This window comes from Amblyomma mixtum, chromosome 2 (genome assembly GCF_055824585.1).
Source record: "Amblyomma mixtum isolate Tamu chromosome 2, ASM5582458v1, whole genome shotgun sequence".
Lineage (NCBI taxonomy): Eukaryota > Metazoa > Arthropoda > Arachnida > Ixodida > Ixodidae > Amblyomma > Amblyomma mixtum.
In genome coordinates this window covers 296,484,243-296,499,360 of record NC_143013.1, presented here as the reverse complement: position 1 = coordinate 296,499,360, position 15,118 = coordinate 296,484,243, and the positions used below count along the sequence as shown (strand labels likewise).

Here is a 15,118-nt window from a genome sequence, read left to right as displayed (position 1 = left end):
GACAGTGTTTTTAAGCATGAAATGCTTTTAGCTCCCGTTGTCGGCATTGTGGTGCCGTCACGCCGAGACCGAGAGCCATCATCCGGGCACTGAATTCCACTCATCCGGGCTCTGAAACGAGAACATCCGGGCACCGTACGAGACTTATCGAGATTCAACGAGACTCTCTAAGCTCTCCTACGGGACCGGCATACAAGCGCCGGTTGCTCTCCAAACGAGTCACAAAAAATAACTGCTGCCAGTGTCTTCTCAATGTTTATCAAAATATCAGTCGAGCTGTGCATTTGATAATGCACGGAATTATAATTTCCGATTTCTAATAACGCGTGGAAAAAGCACATACATGTCACAATACACTTCGTTGTCATACGTGATCTGTTAGGGGCTTTGAGAGAAGGCCGCTTAGAGAAAGAGGGCGAGAAGGGCTTTCGGCGGAAAACTTCGCTCCCCACACTCACGCATGTAAAAGACCGGCCGCTTGGCCTTCAAGCCCTTTCCCCCTCTGGCAGGCAGATGTATACACGCTCGCGGAGTATTCGAACGCGCTGCATATACATTCTTGTCAGGCCTGCGTCTCGTCGTGTCCGCTGTACGCTTCTGCATCGTCCTGGATTTCAATGCCGCCACCGTTACAGCTGCTTAAGCCGAGCAATGGAGCCTGTGTTAGGTCCGTAAACATTTCATGCTTACTCTACTCTCGGTTATGGGAGAGGCGCAATTTTTCCCACCGCTGCATCACCATCATTTATACACCGTGACCCTCCTCCTCCCCTTGCCGTGCATGCGCAGTAGAGCACGGCGCGCCATCTGCGTGTCGCGCATGCGCAATCTCTCGGTCGGAGGCGAGCTGCGTCGGCGCGAAGCGCCGGCAGCTGTGACATCACTCGGCGGCTCCTCTCGGTGGGAGGCGAGCGGCGCACCAGCTGCGCGGTTGTGACGTCACTCGGCTCCTGGCGCATGCGCACAAGTGGCGCCGAAGGCCCACAGCGAAACGGCGCGACTGCGGGTAATGCAGCTCTCGCTACAAAATAGTCACCGTGTCTCCAAAGTGATACCAACCTAGGCCAATGCAGACACCCATAAACGCTATCGCGTCGTACCCTTAAAGGGCAACTGCGCAAAACTTTAGGAATTTCGCCACATTCAAAGATTTAAATCTATACAGGCTATAAGTAAAGCGTGAAAAGTTTCTTTTGTGTGTATGTGCGTCTGCGCTAGCGTTTAAAATGGTGTCGTAATCGAGGATTAAACTTTAGGTGCCTCCTCACAGCTCCGGAGGAGTGCGGAGAAGCTCGGTGTGAGGTCACGGACGGTAAGATTTCAAATTGGCGCTGCCGTCAACGACACCCTGCCGCGCATCGTTGCATACTGCCAAAACAACAGTAGGAGGGCTTTGCCGTCGGTGGCGCTGTTTTATACCACTGGAGTAGCAGGGCGCACGAGAAGTTTATCCTGTTGTCTCGAGACCCCTGAAATGTGTACTTCGTCCACGGTTTCGCCGCGCAGCCTTAAATCTTCGCAGGTCCGCAAGCCCACTTTCAGGCTCCCTGCTCACATTTTGTGCTCGAGGCCTAGGTTTCGAAAAAGTGCGCATTTCCTTTCAGGTGCTCGTAGTAACGAAATTTAGCAACAGAGTTTAGATCCTTCTAGGGCTCATTTTTCGGCTTGTCATTCGTACTACAGGAATGAGTAGTCCGCCGTATCACGAGCCATTGTTAGCTTAAACTACTACAAAGTGGTTGAGTTGTTCTACTACCAATATTATGTATTTCTGCTGACACAAATAAACATGCTTCTGTAGTAAAGAAACTGTTTGGCGAGTCAACAGTCTTTCACTACAGGCAAAACATCAGACGCTGGTTTATGTTCTTGGTTCTTGGACAACACACATGGGATAGTTCTGGTTACTACTTTGTTTTCTCTTGTGATGTATAGCAAAATCAGAAGTTGGTGTTAACACACTGTGGGCACAGGGAATCGACTCCGATTAACATAACGCTCGATCACTCCGAGCTTTTATTTTCAGACAAAAAAGGAGCAAAAAAAAACAAAGCACAGGTACGCACAGACACTTCAATGATTTGGCATGAATTGAAAAACAATAAAACAGAGGGTCACGCTGTCTTTCGTTTGACAGACACAAAGGTGTTTCCACCCTCCCGGCATAGAAACGCAACAACCCAAGCATGACCTTGCGAAAGAAAGTGTTGTCCGGCTGCATATGCTGTTATTGCTGAAGCCCGACTCGCTTACCACACGCAAGTCGCACTCATGGACTGTATATGCGCAACGTTATCACGGTGTGCCTGCTTAAAATTTCTCAGCTCCCGCATTTGGGTATATATATATCTAGACTCTTGTAATGTCAAAAACAAAAAATATATATTACTTTAAAACCATTAATATATTATTACTCTTAGGTCACATCTATAAACATCCTGGTGCAAGAGCATGCACCTATACAAGTCACGCCAAGTGTGGCGCTTCTGCAATTGCGACTTAGCTGCGGCAGTCTTCAGACTATAGAAGTGGGAGAAGTGGAGAGGGGCAGAAGAGTTTCCCAAGGAGGGTTTGCACAAGAACAAGCATTTTTGGTCAACGAAAAGAGGGGGAGCCGAAAGTATGGAGGTGTACTAGGGATCGGGATGCTCACTGCTCAACCCATCCCCACCTCTCTATCCTCTTCAGCACCTTCCCACACTGGATGCACACTGAGGAGGTCCAACATTTAACTAAGCTGGAAAAACAGCAACACGCTGGAACGTGGACGGGCTCCGATCGATTGAGACCTTTTCTAATGAGCATGCATGACATTTTTGGCAGAGAACAGTGGCATCCACGACAAGTCTAGCACGCCACTGAACAACTATACAGCGGTTGCTTTCAGCCAGCAGGTGAGAAGAAAAGGGTGCCACCCTTCAGTGTGCGTCTCTTCCATAATCCTCAAGTATCACCGTTGCACTAGTGACCCTGTAAAAAAAAATGGCCAATGAATGTCCAAATGGAAACCACCCATTGTGGTCCAAGGAATCGAAAGTTACCGTATTTTCCGGTGTATAAGACGCGGTTTTTTGTCAAAAATCTTGCTGGTGCGTCCTATACAAGGGAGCGTCTTATATGCGAATTTTTCGTTCTTTTTTTGCGAGTTCAGAAATTACTCAGGTTCATGCTCAAGCTTTTTTCACCGAAAAAATATCACTACCAATGATGCGGTAGTAACACGGTTAATACTTCAATACGGGGACCGCCGTGCGCAACTTTTTTTAGGTGAACTTTATCATTAAACGGCGGGGATGACGACTTCCAGAATCGCAAACACGCAGTCGCAGTCGGAGGCGCAAGCAAAAGTAATGTGAAATTCCAAAAGATGGCGACAGTCGCGCTTCTCGCCATTGTCAAAACAAGCCAAGCCGGCGTTCTTTTTTAGTCATTCTTTGCAACTTCGCAACCATGTACGTATTACGTCTGCATTGGTGACTTCGGCGTGTGTTTTCCACTACCTACACCTGTCGTCCTCGGTCTTACTATAGTATGCCACCGAAGTTGCGCAAGAGCTACACCGCAAAGTTCAAATTATCTGCGGGCAAGTATGCTACCGAAAACGGAAATCGGGCTGCGGGTCTACGGAGCTACGGAGCTTTCATGCGGTCAGATGAGTCCATCCAAGGTTCATTTCGCGATGGTCGAGCAAGCGTGTTTAATTAACCCTCGCTAGACTAAGTCGGTAAATTGGGGTGCGTCTTATACACCAACTTTTTCAATGAGAGCCTTCATATATGGCGGGTGCGTCTTTTACAAGGGTGCGTCTTATACACCGGAAAATACGGTAAGTATAGTGAGAGGCAGGATGGCCAGACATACCATTTGAACGAGGAACTTAGTGTTGAGACAAAACATAGGTGGGGACAGGACAGGCACCTTTTCTGTGTGTTGTCTCAATGCTACGTTCTTTGTTCAAATCGAAAACAGGCGCAGATAGTAAAATGCATCACTTCGACATTTAGACAGAGAAGATAATGTGAGACAACATGAATGTCTGAGCACTGAACAGGCATTCTTCTCTCAACACCGACCCCAAGCCTGTGCACAACAGGCTGACAAAAAAAAAATTGAAATGCTACACAAACAGCACTTGACAAACATCGAAAAAAAACAATGTTTGATGTATACAGCTCTTGTGGATTGTGCAAGCATTGAGAAATTAAAAGTGCAGTAGGTAAACTTGCAAGAGTAAAATATTTTTGCAAAAGAAACTGTTTTTAAGCAGCAAACATTGCAGAATTCAAACTACGGAGTAAAAACATCATCTCTGTTGTTTTTGGCTGAAACTACTACGCACTATTCAAGAAACAGAAGGGCAGATGTTATGTTACTTGAATGTGTGCCCAGAAATAAAGGACAAGAATTCAGTTGCATTTGAACACATCGCCATTCAGAATACAGGCAGCACATGAGCTAACTTTTCTTTCGGCTGTTGTCATTAAATGAGTTTCTGAATCAGCACCATTTCAAAGCTGAAAAAGAGCTGCACAACCCTCCCGCAAGTCTTTGACTGCATGGTCTCAAGAAATACAGTAGCTTCGACGTAAAACTTCATTACAAACAATTTTTGCAAGATAATACTCCAACAAAATCTAGCATTCAGTTGTGGGCAGGTTTCGAGGTCTTAGAAGTGAGACAAACTATTACTAGTGAAAACCGTCCACAGAAAGCACATTGTGAGCTAGCATATTGCTTACACACTCAGGAAGCTGTCATACCAGTAAAGAAACTGTTCACTGTAAGTGGATTCACTGAGAGTAAATTTCGACTGGAGTAAGAGATGCAAAGCAATGGGGGCAGCGACATCTTAATTCTGTGCATTGAGAGCTGTGCTGCTGAAAGCGCACCACATTATTTAACTCTGCCAAGATTAATTAAAAACCCAGCTTTAGAAAAATTCGCAAGCACTGTATGCGGCGAAATATTCCCACTCCCCTCGTACTGATATAACCAAGCACCTGAAGTATCGTGGGGTCATGATGCAGTGTTTGCAATAGTAGAAAAACAAAAACTGCCCTCAACACGAGCAAAAAGCAAAGCAAAGAGACGCACGGTGCCTCGCTGTGTATGCACGTGTGACACCTGTACCTGTTACACGTCAGCAATAAATATGGAGCATTCCAAACCGTCAGCGCTGTTAGAAAGCCTCACAGCATACCCATCAAGTTTGTGGAATGGTTTCAATGACAGTGCACACAACAACGTTATGTTTTGGTGTCAGCTACTGACTGCAAATGCACACAGTCACTAATATCCATGGTATGTACAGTTATTTACATGCTCTGATGCAGAGCTTGCAGTGATCCACAGTGAATGTCGTCAGCTATGGAAGACAGGCATAGGTACACCGTGTCACACAGGTCACGAAAGTGTAATAAGTCAATCTAGAATCATGTGCCAATGCTTTCCTGCCATCAAAAGCCATGAGCCGGGCCTGTCTGGTGGCAACGGCTGGATCAGAAATCTTCTTCGGTTAGTGAGAGTCTACATGCATAGAGTTTCTTACTATTACCTAGAGCGAAAGCTGGCGACCCCTCTATGGGAGTTTGCATGGAGACCCCTCGTGACCACTTCAGCCACCATGGGTGCTCAAAGCATCATGGGGCGGTGAGCTACTTGTTGCGGAACTGCAACTTTTGGCCAAAAAATAATAGAAAAATAAAGCTGTTCAATAACTAATAATGTCCTAACATTCAATATCCTGCCTGTAGATTGCAACGAACGAGAAGAAAAGCATATAAATGAAAAGTTTGCCCAAAATAAGAGAAGGCTAGCTTTCCTATTGGCCAAGTAATGAACACTACAAAAACTAATATTTCGTAATTAACAGGTGCGCTTTTAAAAGTATATATGTTTTCAAAAAAAATGTTGCTGCTTAAACACTATAAGAGGTTTTTAGTGGCATTTCTGAAAAGTGAAACCTTTTATTGGCGTCGTGTGTCGTCGCGTTTTCACTACTATGGGTTTTGCACACTGCGTTCGCGCGAAAGTCGTCTGCGCACACAAGAACAGCATTTTCGGAATGAAACGTTTTAGTAGTGCCACTCCTTGTTCCCGAAAAATTACGACTGTTCTGCAACAAGTAGCTCACCGCCCCATGATGCTTTGAGCGTCCATGGTGGCTGAAGTGCAGCGCCGCCAGCTTTCCCTCTAGGTAATAGTAAGAAACTCTATGTCTACATGAGTTCGTCATTGGGGGATAAGAAATAGAAGATAATAAGAACTATGTCTTCGTACAGAAATAGGGACACACGAACCAACACAATTTACATGATATGCTACCTTGCCTCACCACCAGGCACGCATCACAACCTTGGAGGAGCGAACTTCTCCCGGTGGGGTGACCTAACAGCAACCTGACCTTAGGGCCATGGGTTTGGGTAGGGGATGAATCTTTTCAGCAAGATTATTTTGCATCTATACACACGTACAAGAAAGCACGAGTGTGCTTGAAGGGAAAACAAGAGCTGACAGAATTCACTGTGCAGGGTATTCACGATTACAAAATATGCACTCGGATGAAAGGCTGTACAAATTGATGCTCAAACCGTTTCAAGAAATCCCACAGGAGATCATCAATATAGCTCTGTGCATTATCACGAAAACTTCAGTGATTATCACCCATCATAAGCGTGACTTGTCAGTTCGACAGATCTAGACGCAGTGAAGGACCAAGCATATTAAGATAATTTCTCAGTTCCTTCCTCTTCGCTCAAGGCAAGGATAGTAAATGTGTAGCTGTCATCCAGCTTCTTGTCCTGCTGTGCTTTCATACTTTGGTTTCAAAATTAATGCAGCTTTGCAAAGTGCACCAGAAAATCAGAAAAGAGTGCAAACTTTGGCCCATTACTGCACTTACACAATATTCCTGCATTGAAAGCAAAGTGAAATGTGCATAAAAGATTCTATAAAATCTATAAACGTTCACACCCTGAGTCACCTGCACAATCACTTCGTTAATACTTCATATAACGTGCACTTGTCAACTGCACCTGAAACTAATAGGTTGGTGATGGGTGATATGATTTCTGAAAACAGAAGGAAACTCATGTGAGAGTTTTAAGGCCATGAACTGATGCTAAAGCGGGTGGCTAACAGTGTCTTCATAGCAATCATTCAAATGCAGTTTTAGTGTTATGCCATTGCAACCAACTGGATCGTTAGATAATGCAAAGGCATTGAGAACAAAATTAACTGAAATTTTTTTGATCAGCTACCTTTTGCACAACTTATAGCCATAGATAGACACAAGTGCAAAGCACAAACTGGACCAGAAACTGTTGGTCTAAGAGAGTAACTTCTTGACAATATATGTATCTGGTGTCATGAGCAAGACATCTCATGTGTCCCTGGGAGGGGACAATTGAGATGTGGAGTCTAGGCACCCCGAAATATTCCTACAACCATAAGCTTTGTTGGTTTCTCTTTCTCAATTGTGTTACCAGAATAACAAAATGCTCATTTATCATCATTTGCACATTGCAGCCACAGAAAGGACTGCAAAGCCCTATTAGCATACATGCTGCCAACAAACAGATGCACAGCACATGACCGTCAACTCATAAGACACCCCTTTGAGGTAAGCACTCATACAGACTGTGCAGAACTGACTGGACAAGCCCACGCATGCCTCACAAAGTGTCGGCATAAAGAAAGCTCGAGTACGCACGACAATAACTCGCAAAAGCGAGGTCTCAATATTGCAGGCCACTGCAAGAAGATCGCCTACAAAGGATGCCGCCAAGATAAGATGGTGTTGGCGCACACACAGTTAAAGTTGGCACGCGAAACTTACAACAGTCCCCAAAATACATACCCCAACTTTTCTTATTTTAGAGTCATCCATCCCTTCTTAGGGACCGAAAGTCACATTGAGGGTGACAATCTCCATGGGTGCCACGTCAACCGCCTGCACGTCGGACAACCTAGCGCCGTTCCTTACGCCCGTCAGCGTAGTCCTGTGCACAGATTGCACCTTGATGAGCCTGAAGTTCTGGGCTTGCAATGATGACACTGCCGAAGAAGACGCAGAGGAAGCGGCACCAGCAGATGCAGAGGTCTTCAGGGCATCGCAGGCAGCCAGCCCCAGACTAGCCACACGACAAGAACCGGCCTTCTGATGTAGAATCAGCAGGCTGCTCTTCGAAGGTCGGTCGAAGTCTTCCTCCAGGGGTGCCGTCCGCAGGTTCATCATCCATGTCAAGCATGGGTAGCTCCCCTGCAAGAAGGTGAAACTCGGGTGCAGCGCGCGGTTCTGTTGTCCCTCGGTGGCCAGAACGACGACCGGGTAGAGAAGTCGTTCCGAGAGCGAGTGCGCCAGCGAAGATAGGTTGGGCACATCTTCCCCTTTCTTATTGTCTTCGCCCGTCCCTCTACGGTCCCTGGCGTTTACAGGTTCAGGAACCCTGGGTTCCAGGAGCAGCCAAAAGTTGGCTTGCGTCTCCCGCACGTCCAGGACGCCCTCGCCGAGCCCACGGCTGTCGTCGTAGCGAAGCTTCCGATCCAGCATCACTTCCAGCGACCCAGGCTGCACGCTCGCAGCCCCGTGGGCGTGCGACACGAGCAATGTGACCCGGGACAACTCGTCTTCCAAGTAGGCAGCTGCGGTCACCGGGTAGTAGTTGGCCTCAATCGGAAGCCGTACGTCGGTGATGCGCTTCATCATCTGGAAGCCCGAGGAGTCCGTGTAGAAGGTGCGATCGCCGTTGTCTACGTCCGTGTCCAGCTTCATGAACATTTCGACGTTGTAGTCAGAACGCTTCGACAAATCGAAGACGACGCTCATCTCGAGGCCGCCGCCCAAAAAGCTCTCTGTGTGATATACGCGGAACGTATGCGTCACACCGTCTGCGTAAGAGGACACCAGCTCTGAGGTGATCGGTCCTTGGATCACGCGAACGATCGGGAAGCGCCCGGTGACGTTCAAGAACGGGTCGCTGGCGTCAGGCTCGAAGAGGTACGCGCCGCTGTGAAACTCGAGCGACCGGTATGCGGAGAACGAAACGTTCATTCTCCTCTGGAGACCGCTCTTCAACAACTTGACAGAACGCAGAAGGCCCGTCTCGTGCGAGAAGGTCGCCTCCAGGTAGGGCGTCGACAGGACGATCGGCTTGGAGTGCGGGCTCTCGAAGTTGAAGATGGACTGCGCGCTGGCACCAGTCCACGTGTCACCCACGAACATGGAGACCCTGGTCTTGGGTGTCGCCAGTCTTCCCGGCTCCACGAGTAGGGAGTAGGTGCTCAGCGACAGCGGTGCGAGATTCGCGATGAAGACCAATTCGAATACGTCGCCAGACACGGCAGCAGCGTCATTCCAGACAGGGTTGAGCTGGAACAGAACATCTTCGCCCGCAGAGTCCAGCACCCTGGCAACAGGGTCGTACACGTGCACGCTAACCACCTCCTGTAACGCCTGCGCGTGCGAATTGTAGAGGATGATCTTGCGACCATGCAGCTCCGGCACTGTGAGCGGAAGCTTGATGGGCAGCACGTCGTATGTGGGTCTCTGCACGTCGGGAAACAGGTATGACGTCACCGGCCGCGGGGAGTGGATCGCATCGCTGATCACGGGCTGCTCGACGAGCATCAGGTACTGAGCGGCGTGCGCGATGACCCCCATGGCCTCCTTCATGCCGTTGTACATCCGCGACCCGTAGTCGGTCATGACGCCTTCCTTGGACGTTCCTGTGATGGCATCGTGGTGCTGGAAGAGCCCCAGGGCGTCTCTGGTCTGCACAAGAAACACGTAGTCGGCATCCATTCTGCGCGCCAAGTCCGTCTGGCCGCTCTCGTTCAGGTAGACGCGGGCCAGGCTGAAGAGGATCTCCGCAGCCCGGAGCCAGTGTTCCAGTTCTCGGGCGAAGTGCTTCAGGTAGGGCCGTGTCGTAAAGTAGCCCGTCCAGTAAGAAGGTTTGCCCTCGGCGTACATGTCGCCGTACGAATGGAAGTCCCCGGTGAGCTTGGCGAAAGGGTGCTCCCGCGACACTCCCTTCTCCATGCGGGTGTACACCTCCTCAAAGTAGTCGCTGAGCGTGCCGAAGCGCACGTGCGCATGCAAGCGCTTGCTCTTGTTGATGTAGTCGAACAGCTTGCGGTAGTTTGCGTACTGTTGTTCCCACTCAATGTCGTGGTCGAACCGAAAGTCATCGCCCAGCGGCACCAGGGCGACATTGTGCGGGAAGAGCGACCCGATGCGGCCGTACTGTCCCAGCAGCAGTTCAGCGAGCGTGGCCACGTTGTGGTCGCCCACCTGCGAGGCGCGGCTCTCGGTGTACTCGCCGGCCAGCCGGCGGAAGTCGAACTTGAGACACACGTCTGTGTTGGGCCCGCATGTGTGTTTGATGCTGTACAGCTCGAACGGAGCCATGTGAGTCAGAACCCCGGAGTCGTTGAAGTATGCTGTCGGGAACGGTGTCTTCCAGAGGAACTCCAAGTCCCTGAAGGAAGTGAAACAAACGTTAGAGGCACTTTCGCCACATCAAAACCTGCACGAAGAAGTGTCAATACTCCAGCAATATTTCAATAGCGTTTCTCTCAGTCAATGCGTTAAGCGCATGCCGTACACTAGCAATGATTTGTTTAAATGTATAAAGCCACTGTGCCAAACACTACGTTTTATGAGACTAAGGAGATTGTTCTAGTTGTATTTTTCCTGAGATGATGAGGTATAGTGAACTCAAGTCTTCATTCCGAAATTTAAGGCTCAGCCTGTTCTCTTTCTGAAATAATTTTTTTCATTCTGAGGTTAAAGAGATGAATCGCCGACCTAACATATCATTTCTATTTCTATCTAACATATTTCATAAGCATAAATTTTATTTTCTTTCCGGACTGCGGTCATGTATAGCTGCATCTCACTGAGCTTAATTTCTCTAACCTTGCATTGCAAAGGCTCAAAGAATTAAACACTATAAGCAGGACAAGCGACACGCTATAGCGCAGTGCTCTTTTTGCTCTTTCTGCGCCTGTTGCATAGCTCCTAAAATCGCACAGCGCAACAAGGGCAGACGCTCGCACCTCCTGGCGGCCAGGTACTCCTTCCAGGCGAAGTGCGTCCTCTGCACGAAGGTGTTCCGGATGCCGGCCGCCTGCAGCAGGTAGGGCACGGTGGCCCCGTGGCCGAACGGGTCGATGGACCACCCCGCGCGGGGCACCACGCCCAGCGTGGAGCGCAGCCACTGGTGGCCCTCCACCAGCTGGTCCACCATGGCGTGGTAGTGCGCGGCCGCCTCGTCCGTCATCACCCAGCCGCCCGTCACCATCTCCAGCTGGCCCCGGTGCACAAGGTGGCGCACCGCGTCGCGAAGGTGCGGACGGTTCTCCAGGCTGCGAGACGGAAACACTCTCACCGGCTGCACTACTCCAGACCACCCTTATAAAAATAGTCTATAGACTGTCTATAGACCAATTACGCCGTCGTGCAAGCTCAGCTTTACTGCTCCGCCGCGATCTCCACTGACTTCACAAATTGTTTGCGGGCTCGTAAAGCCTGGCATTCCAAAGAGCTGAACTGAGCGCCCCGAACTGTGGCCAATTTCGCAGGCAGGGTACCGTGAACTTCCTGCGAGACTGACCGAGCGCTCTGGGCTACCGCCATTGCTGCGTCGACATATCGCACAGCCCGACTAGCCTGGCGCCTCTCAGAACTCGCGGTAGGGATATCGCTGTCAGTCTGTCATCCCATAGGAGGAAATATTAAGTCTGATAGTTTCTTTTTTTCATTCATGAAGGTATTCATCTCTCTCGCGCGCACAACGCGCTTCATTTGAAATTCAGGTAAGCAGGCTTCAACACAATGCGCTGAGCGCCAACAGTGAAGCGCGCTTCGCAGGCCACTGAGGGACGACAAGAACATGCGGATAAGTAGGGCAGGGGACGCTGGGGACGCAGGCCACTCTACTTCAAACGCTCGCGTTCGGATATGGAATAAAACGGGGCGCAAATGATGCTATGCAGCTTAAAAGAAATCTTGTTGAAATTATAGAACACAAGAAGGCAAGGTGACTCATTGTTGTCAATATGAGTGAGGCGACTTGCTTTCTATCGGACGGCTCATGCCCTTACACATCTTCTCATTTTTTTTTTTAGGTTCTACCTGCTAGAATTTGCACTGAAGACAAACTTGAGGTCATTCACGACGCAACACAATTATTTCGCTGGCTTGGTTGTGCTCCCGTCTTGTTGGCACCTTTCCTCTCCATATCGTGCAGTATTACTAGTCCTGTAACAGTGCGCTGCTACCATGAACGAGGACCCTTGATGTGATACAAAAAAGCTGTTCAATCACACATAAGCCAGCCGCAAGTATTTAACGCGACGCCCATTCGGGCTCATCGGCACCGGCCAGTATCTAAATATGCGCCCACACGTCACTCTCTAAATTTCGCTGCAGAAAGGTAGACCGTCGCATCTTGAGGCAGTTATCGCTTCCTGGTGAAGTGACAGACGTCACCGCCCAGTTTAAGCGGGAAACTCACGGACTGCAGTTTTCATCGTCACCGGCGAAATAGGCGAGTCCGCACTTTTATTTAACTAACAACATTTCAGCCAAGAGAATTTAGTAAGTTAGTGATCTACTGAACTGACAAGGAAGTTTAGCACATTCTCTCTTGCCAAGGTAATGCGCGAATCGAGTCGTATAGTTCAAGAAAACGCAACAAGCGCAATACGGAGCAGAAACGGTGCAGCATCCTTGATTCGATTGCGATACAAAACTAATTACTTCGCAAGTTTGTTGAAATGCAGGCACGTATATAACGCCGCATGATCCAAAAGAAAGAAGGAAAGAAAGAAGGAAGGAAAGAAAGAAGGAAAGAAAGAAGGAAGGAAAGCAGGAAGGAAAGAAGGAAGGAAAGAAAGAAGGAAGGAAAGAAAGAAGGAAGGAAAGAAATAAGGAAGGAAAGAAGGAAAGAAAGAAGAAAGGAAAGAAGGAAAACAGAAAGGAAAGAGAGAAGGAAGGAAAGAAGGAAAGAAAGAAAGAAGGAAGGAAAGAAAGAAAGAAGGAAAGAAAGAAGGAAGGAAAGAGAAAAGGAAAGGAAGGAAGGAAAGAAAGAAAGAATCAAGCACACGCACCTCCGCCACCATCGAGAGAAGAAGCACATCTCGGCCCAGAGGAAGGAGAAGTCCTTGTGCTTCTGCAGGAAGTCCACCATGTTGTTGAGGATCTGGGCCGTGTTGCTCAGGAAGTAGCCCTCGAACGTCTTCAGCCAGCCGGGGTCATTGTGCGAGTGCGGGATCACGATCACCTGAGCACGCGAAACGGAATGGGCAGCACACGCGTGAGAACCGCGCAGGCAGTAAGGCTATAAGCGACAAAAGCATGATCTGCGAATCACGAGCCACACCAGAAGCTTAACATGCAGTTGGTACCTGCACGTTCATCTTTGGCTACAGGCACGAAATACGCCCAGACACAAGGAAGGTAGACGTCTGCGCGTTTTGCCTCCAAATAAGCAGTTGTGAATGGCGCTCTGCCCAGTCTACCTTTCTTGTGTCTGTGTGTATTTCGCGCCTGTAGCCAAATACATACAAATGAATGCTGGCTGGAACATCCGGCCGGTTAGTTCCTTCGATGAAAGCAGACCTGTTCCGACCTGACCAAGGGTCTAACTACCTAAACAGTGAACACTTCCCGAGGCAGATTTTGACCGCCTGCTAGTGCATACAAAAAACGAGATGGCGCAATACAATACGAAAAAGAAATGAACCCTATCCCTAAATTATTACTGCGCTACCATTACACGCCGATCGACTTGGAAGAACGGATACGCTGAAGTCAGTTCGAACAGATACGCGAAGCGCAGTTATATTTTAGCTTCCTTTCCTATTTTGGAACACGGAAGCGTTAAGTCGGTAAGCACTTCCCACTTGTGCCACACTCGCTAACGGCATGACGACAGGTCCTCTCGAAACTTTCCGCACTCGCGTAAAGTCTCTGATCCAGGCATGCACTCTGTTCACACTATAAACTCTAAACACTCCAATACGAGTAATGGGAGTAGGAAGAGACACAGCTGTCATCTAGCGTACTCCCTTTGAGAAAGAAAGTGCGCTAGAGGACAACTTTACTCCCTGTTTACTCCTTTCTGTTTAGAGTGCAGCGTATGCTTACAGCACTCTTTCATTCACCACAGTCAAAGTGTTGTACTCTTCCAACTAATGACCTCAAGTACCCTCACATCAAGTACGACAGAATGCCTCGAGTAGCAGCTTGATCGATGACGCCGCCCTCAAGCTTGCAGAGTCACACCGCGCGAACGCTCTTTAAACAAGACCTCCTGCGAGTTAAATTGGTCGGCTTGGGGCGCAACAGATGCACGCTTAAATTTTTTTATACAGTCTATAGACTGTCCATAGACTTCTGTCCATAAAGTCTATAGACTGTCCATAGACTTCTGTCTATAAAGTCTATAGTCTTGTGAATGACTGTGTACGGGAGGCCTAGGCATGGCCCAAAAGACCTCTCTCCATCGACTAGCACCAGAGACACTGTGTCTGCCTTCAAAATTATCGCCCTGCCCCGTCAGTGAAGGCGGTTGTGTGGAATGCGGCGGGCGCAGCAGAAAGACGTGCGAAGTGGCCAGAGGGCAAAAGGAGGAGAGGCCGCACGAGGAGCCCAGCGCGACTACACGCATCCCTGCGGCCCATTTTGCAGCGCGTCCCCAACTTCCCCCCCCTTTTGGCGCAGAGACAGGCACGTTTGTGCGTTTGTGTGTGCGCGCATGCACGCCTGCAGACGGCCTTGTTGCGAGGTACGGGCTGTGGACTCGGAGAAGGCTAGGAGTTGGGTCTTTATTAAGGGAAGTTAACCCAAAAGAAAAGAGGGCCCCAGGCCCATGGAAAACAGACTGTCTCCCCGAGCAGCTGCTCTCTTCCGCTGCTAGAGAAGGACTCTCTTTGTCCGTTGACGGCCGAGTTTTCGAATGCCGTGGTCACGTGACCAAGCCGCGGTTCTTGGAAGAGACCACCCCGAGTTCCGATGCGAGAAGAGAGAGGACAGCCGTGACCCTCATAAACATGTCAATTTCGAGATGAGTGTGTCTTCGGCTGAACATGAGCCCCGCGTTCGCGAAGAGGC

The 15,118-nt window shown here is 49.0% G+C and overlaps 1 protein-coding gene across 1 annotated transcript in view; it reads right to left on the bottom strand.

Moving 5' to 3' along the window:
- Positions 1–7,256: 7,256 nt before the first annotated feature.
- alpha-Man-IIb (alpha-Mannosidase class II b) overlaps positions 7,257–15,118 on the bottom strand; it is a 55,399-nt gene continuing 47,537 nt past the window's right edge. The window contains exons 2-4 of the mRNA XM_089574543.1: positions 13,114–13,286; positions 11,059–11,367; positions 7,257–10,478 (exon numbers count right to left, since the gene is read on the bottom strand). Of these exons, the coding sequence (XP_089430669.1) occupies positions 7,895–10,478; positions 11,059–11,367; positions 13,114–13,286 (3,066 nt within the window). The 3' untranslated portion in view covers positions 7,257–7,894. The remainder of the gene's footprint in view (positions 10,479–11,058; positions 11,368–13,113; positions 13,287–15,118) is intronic.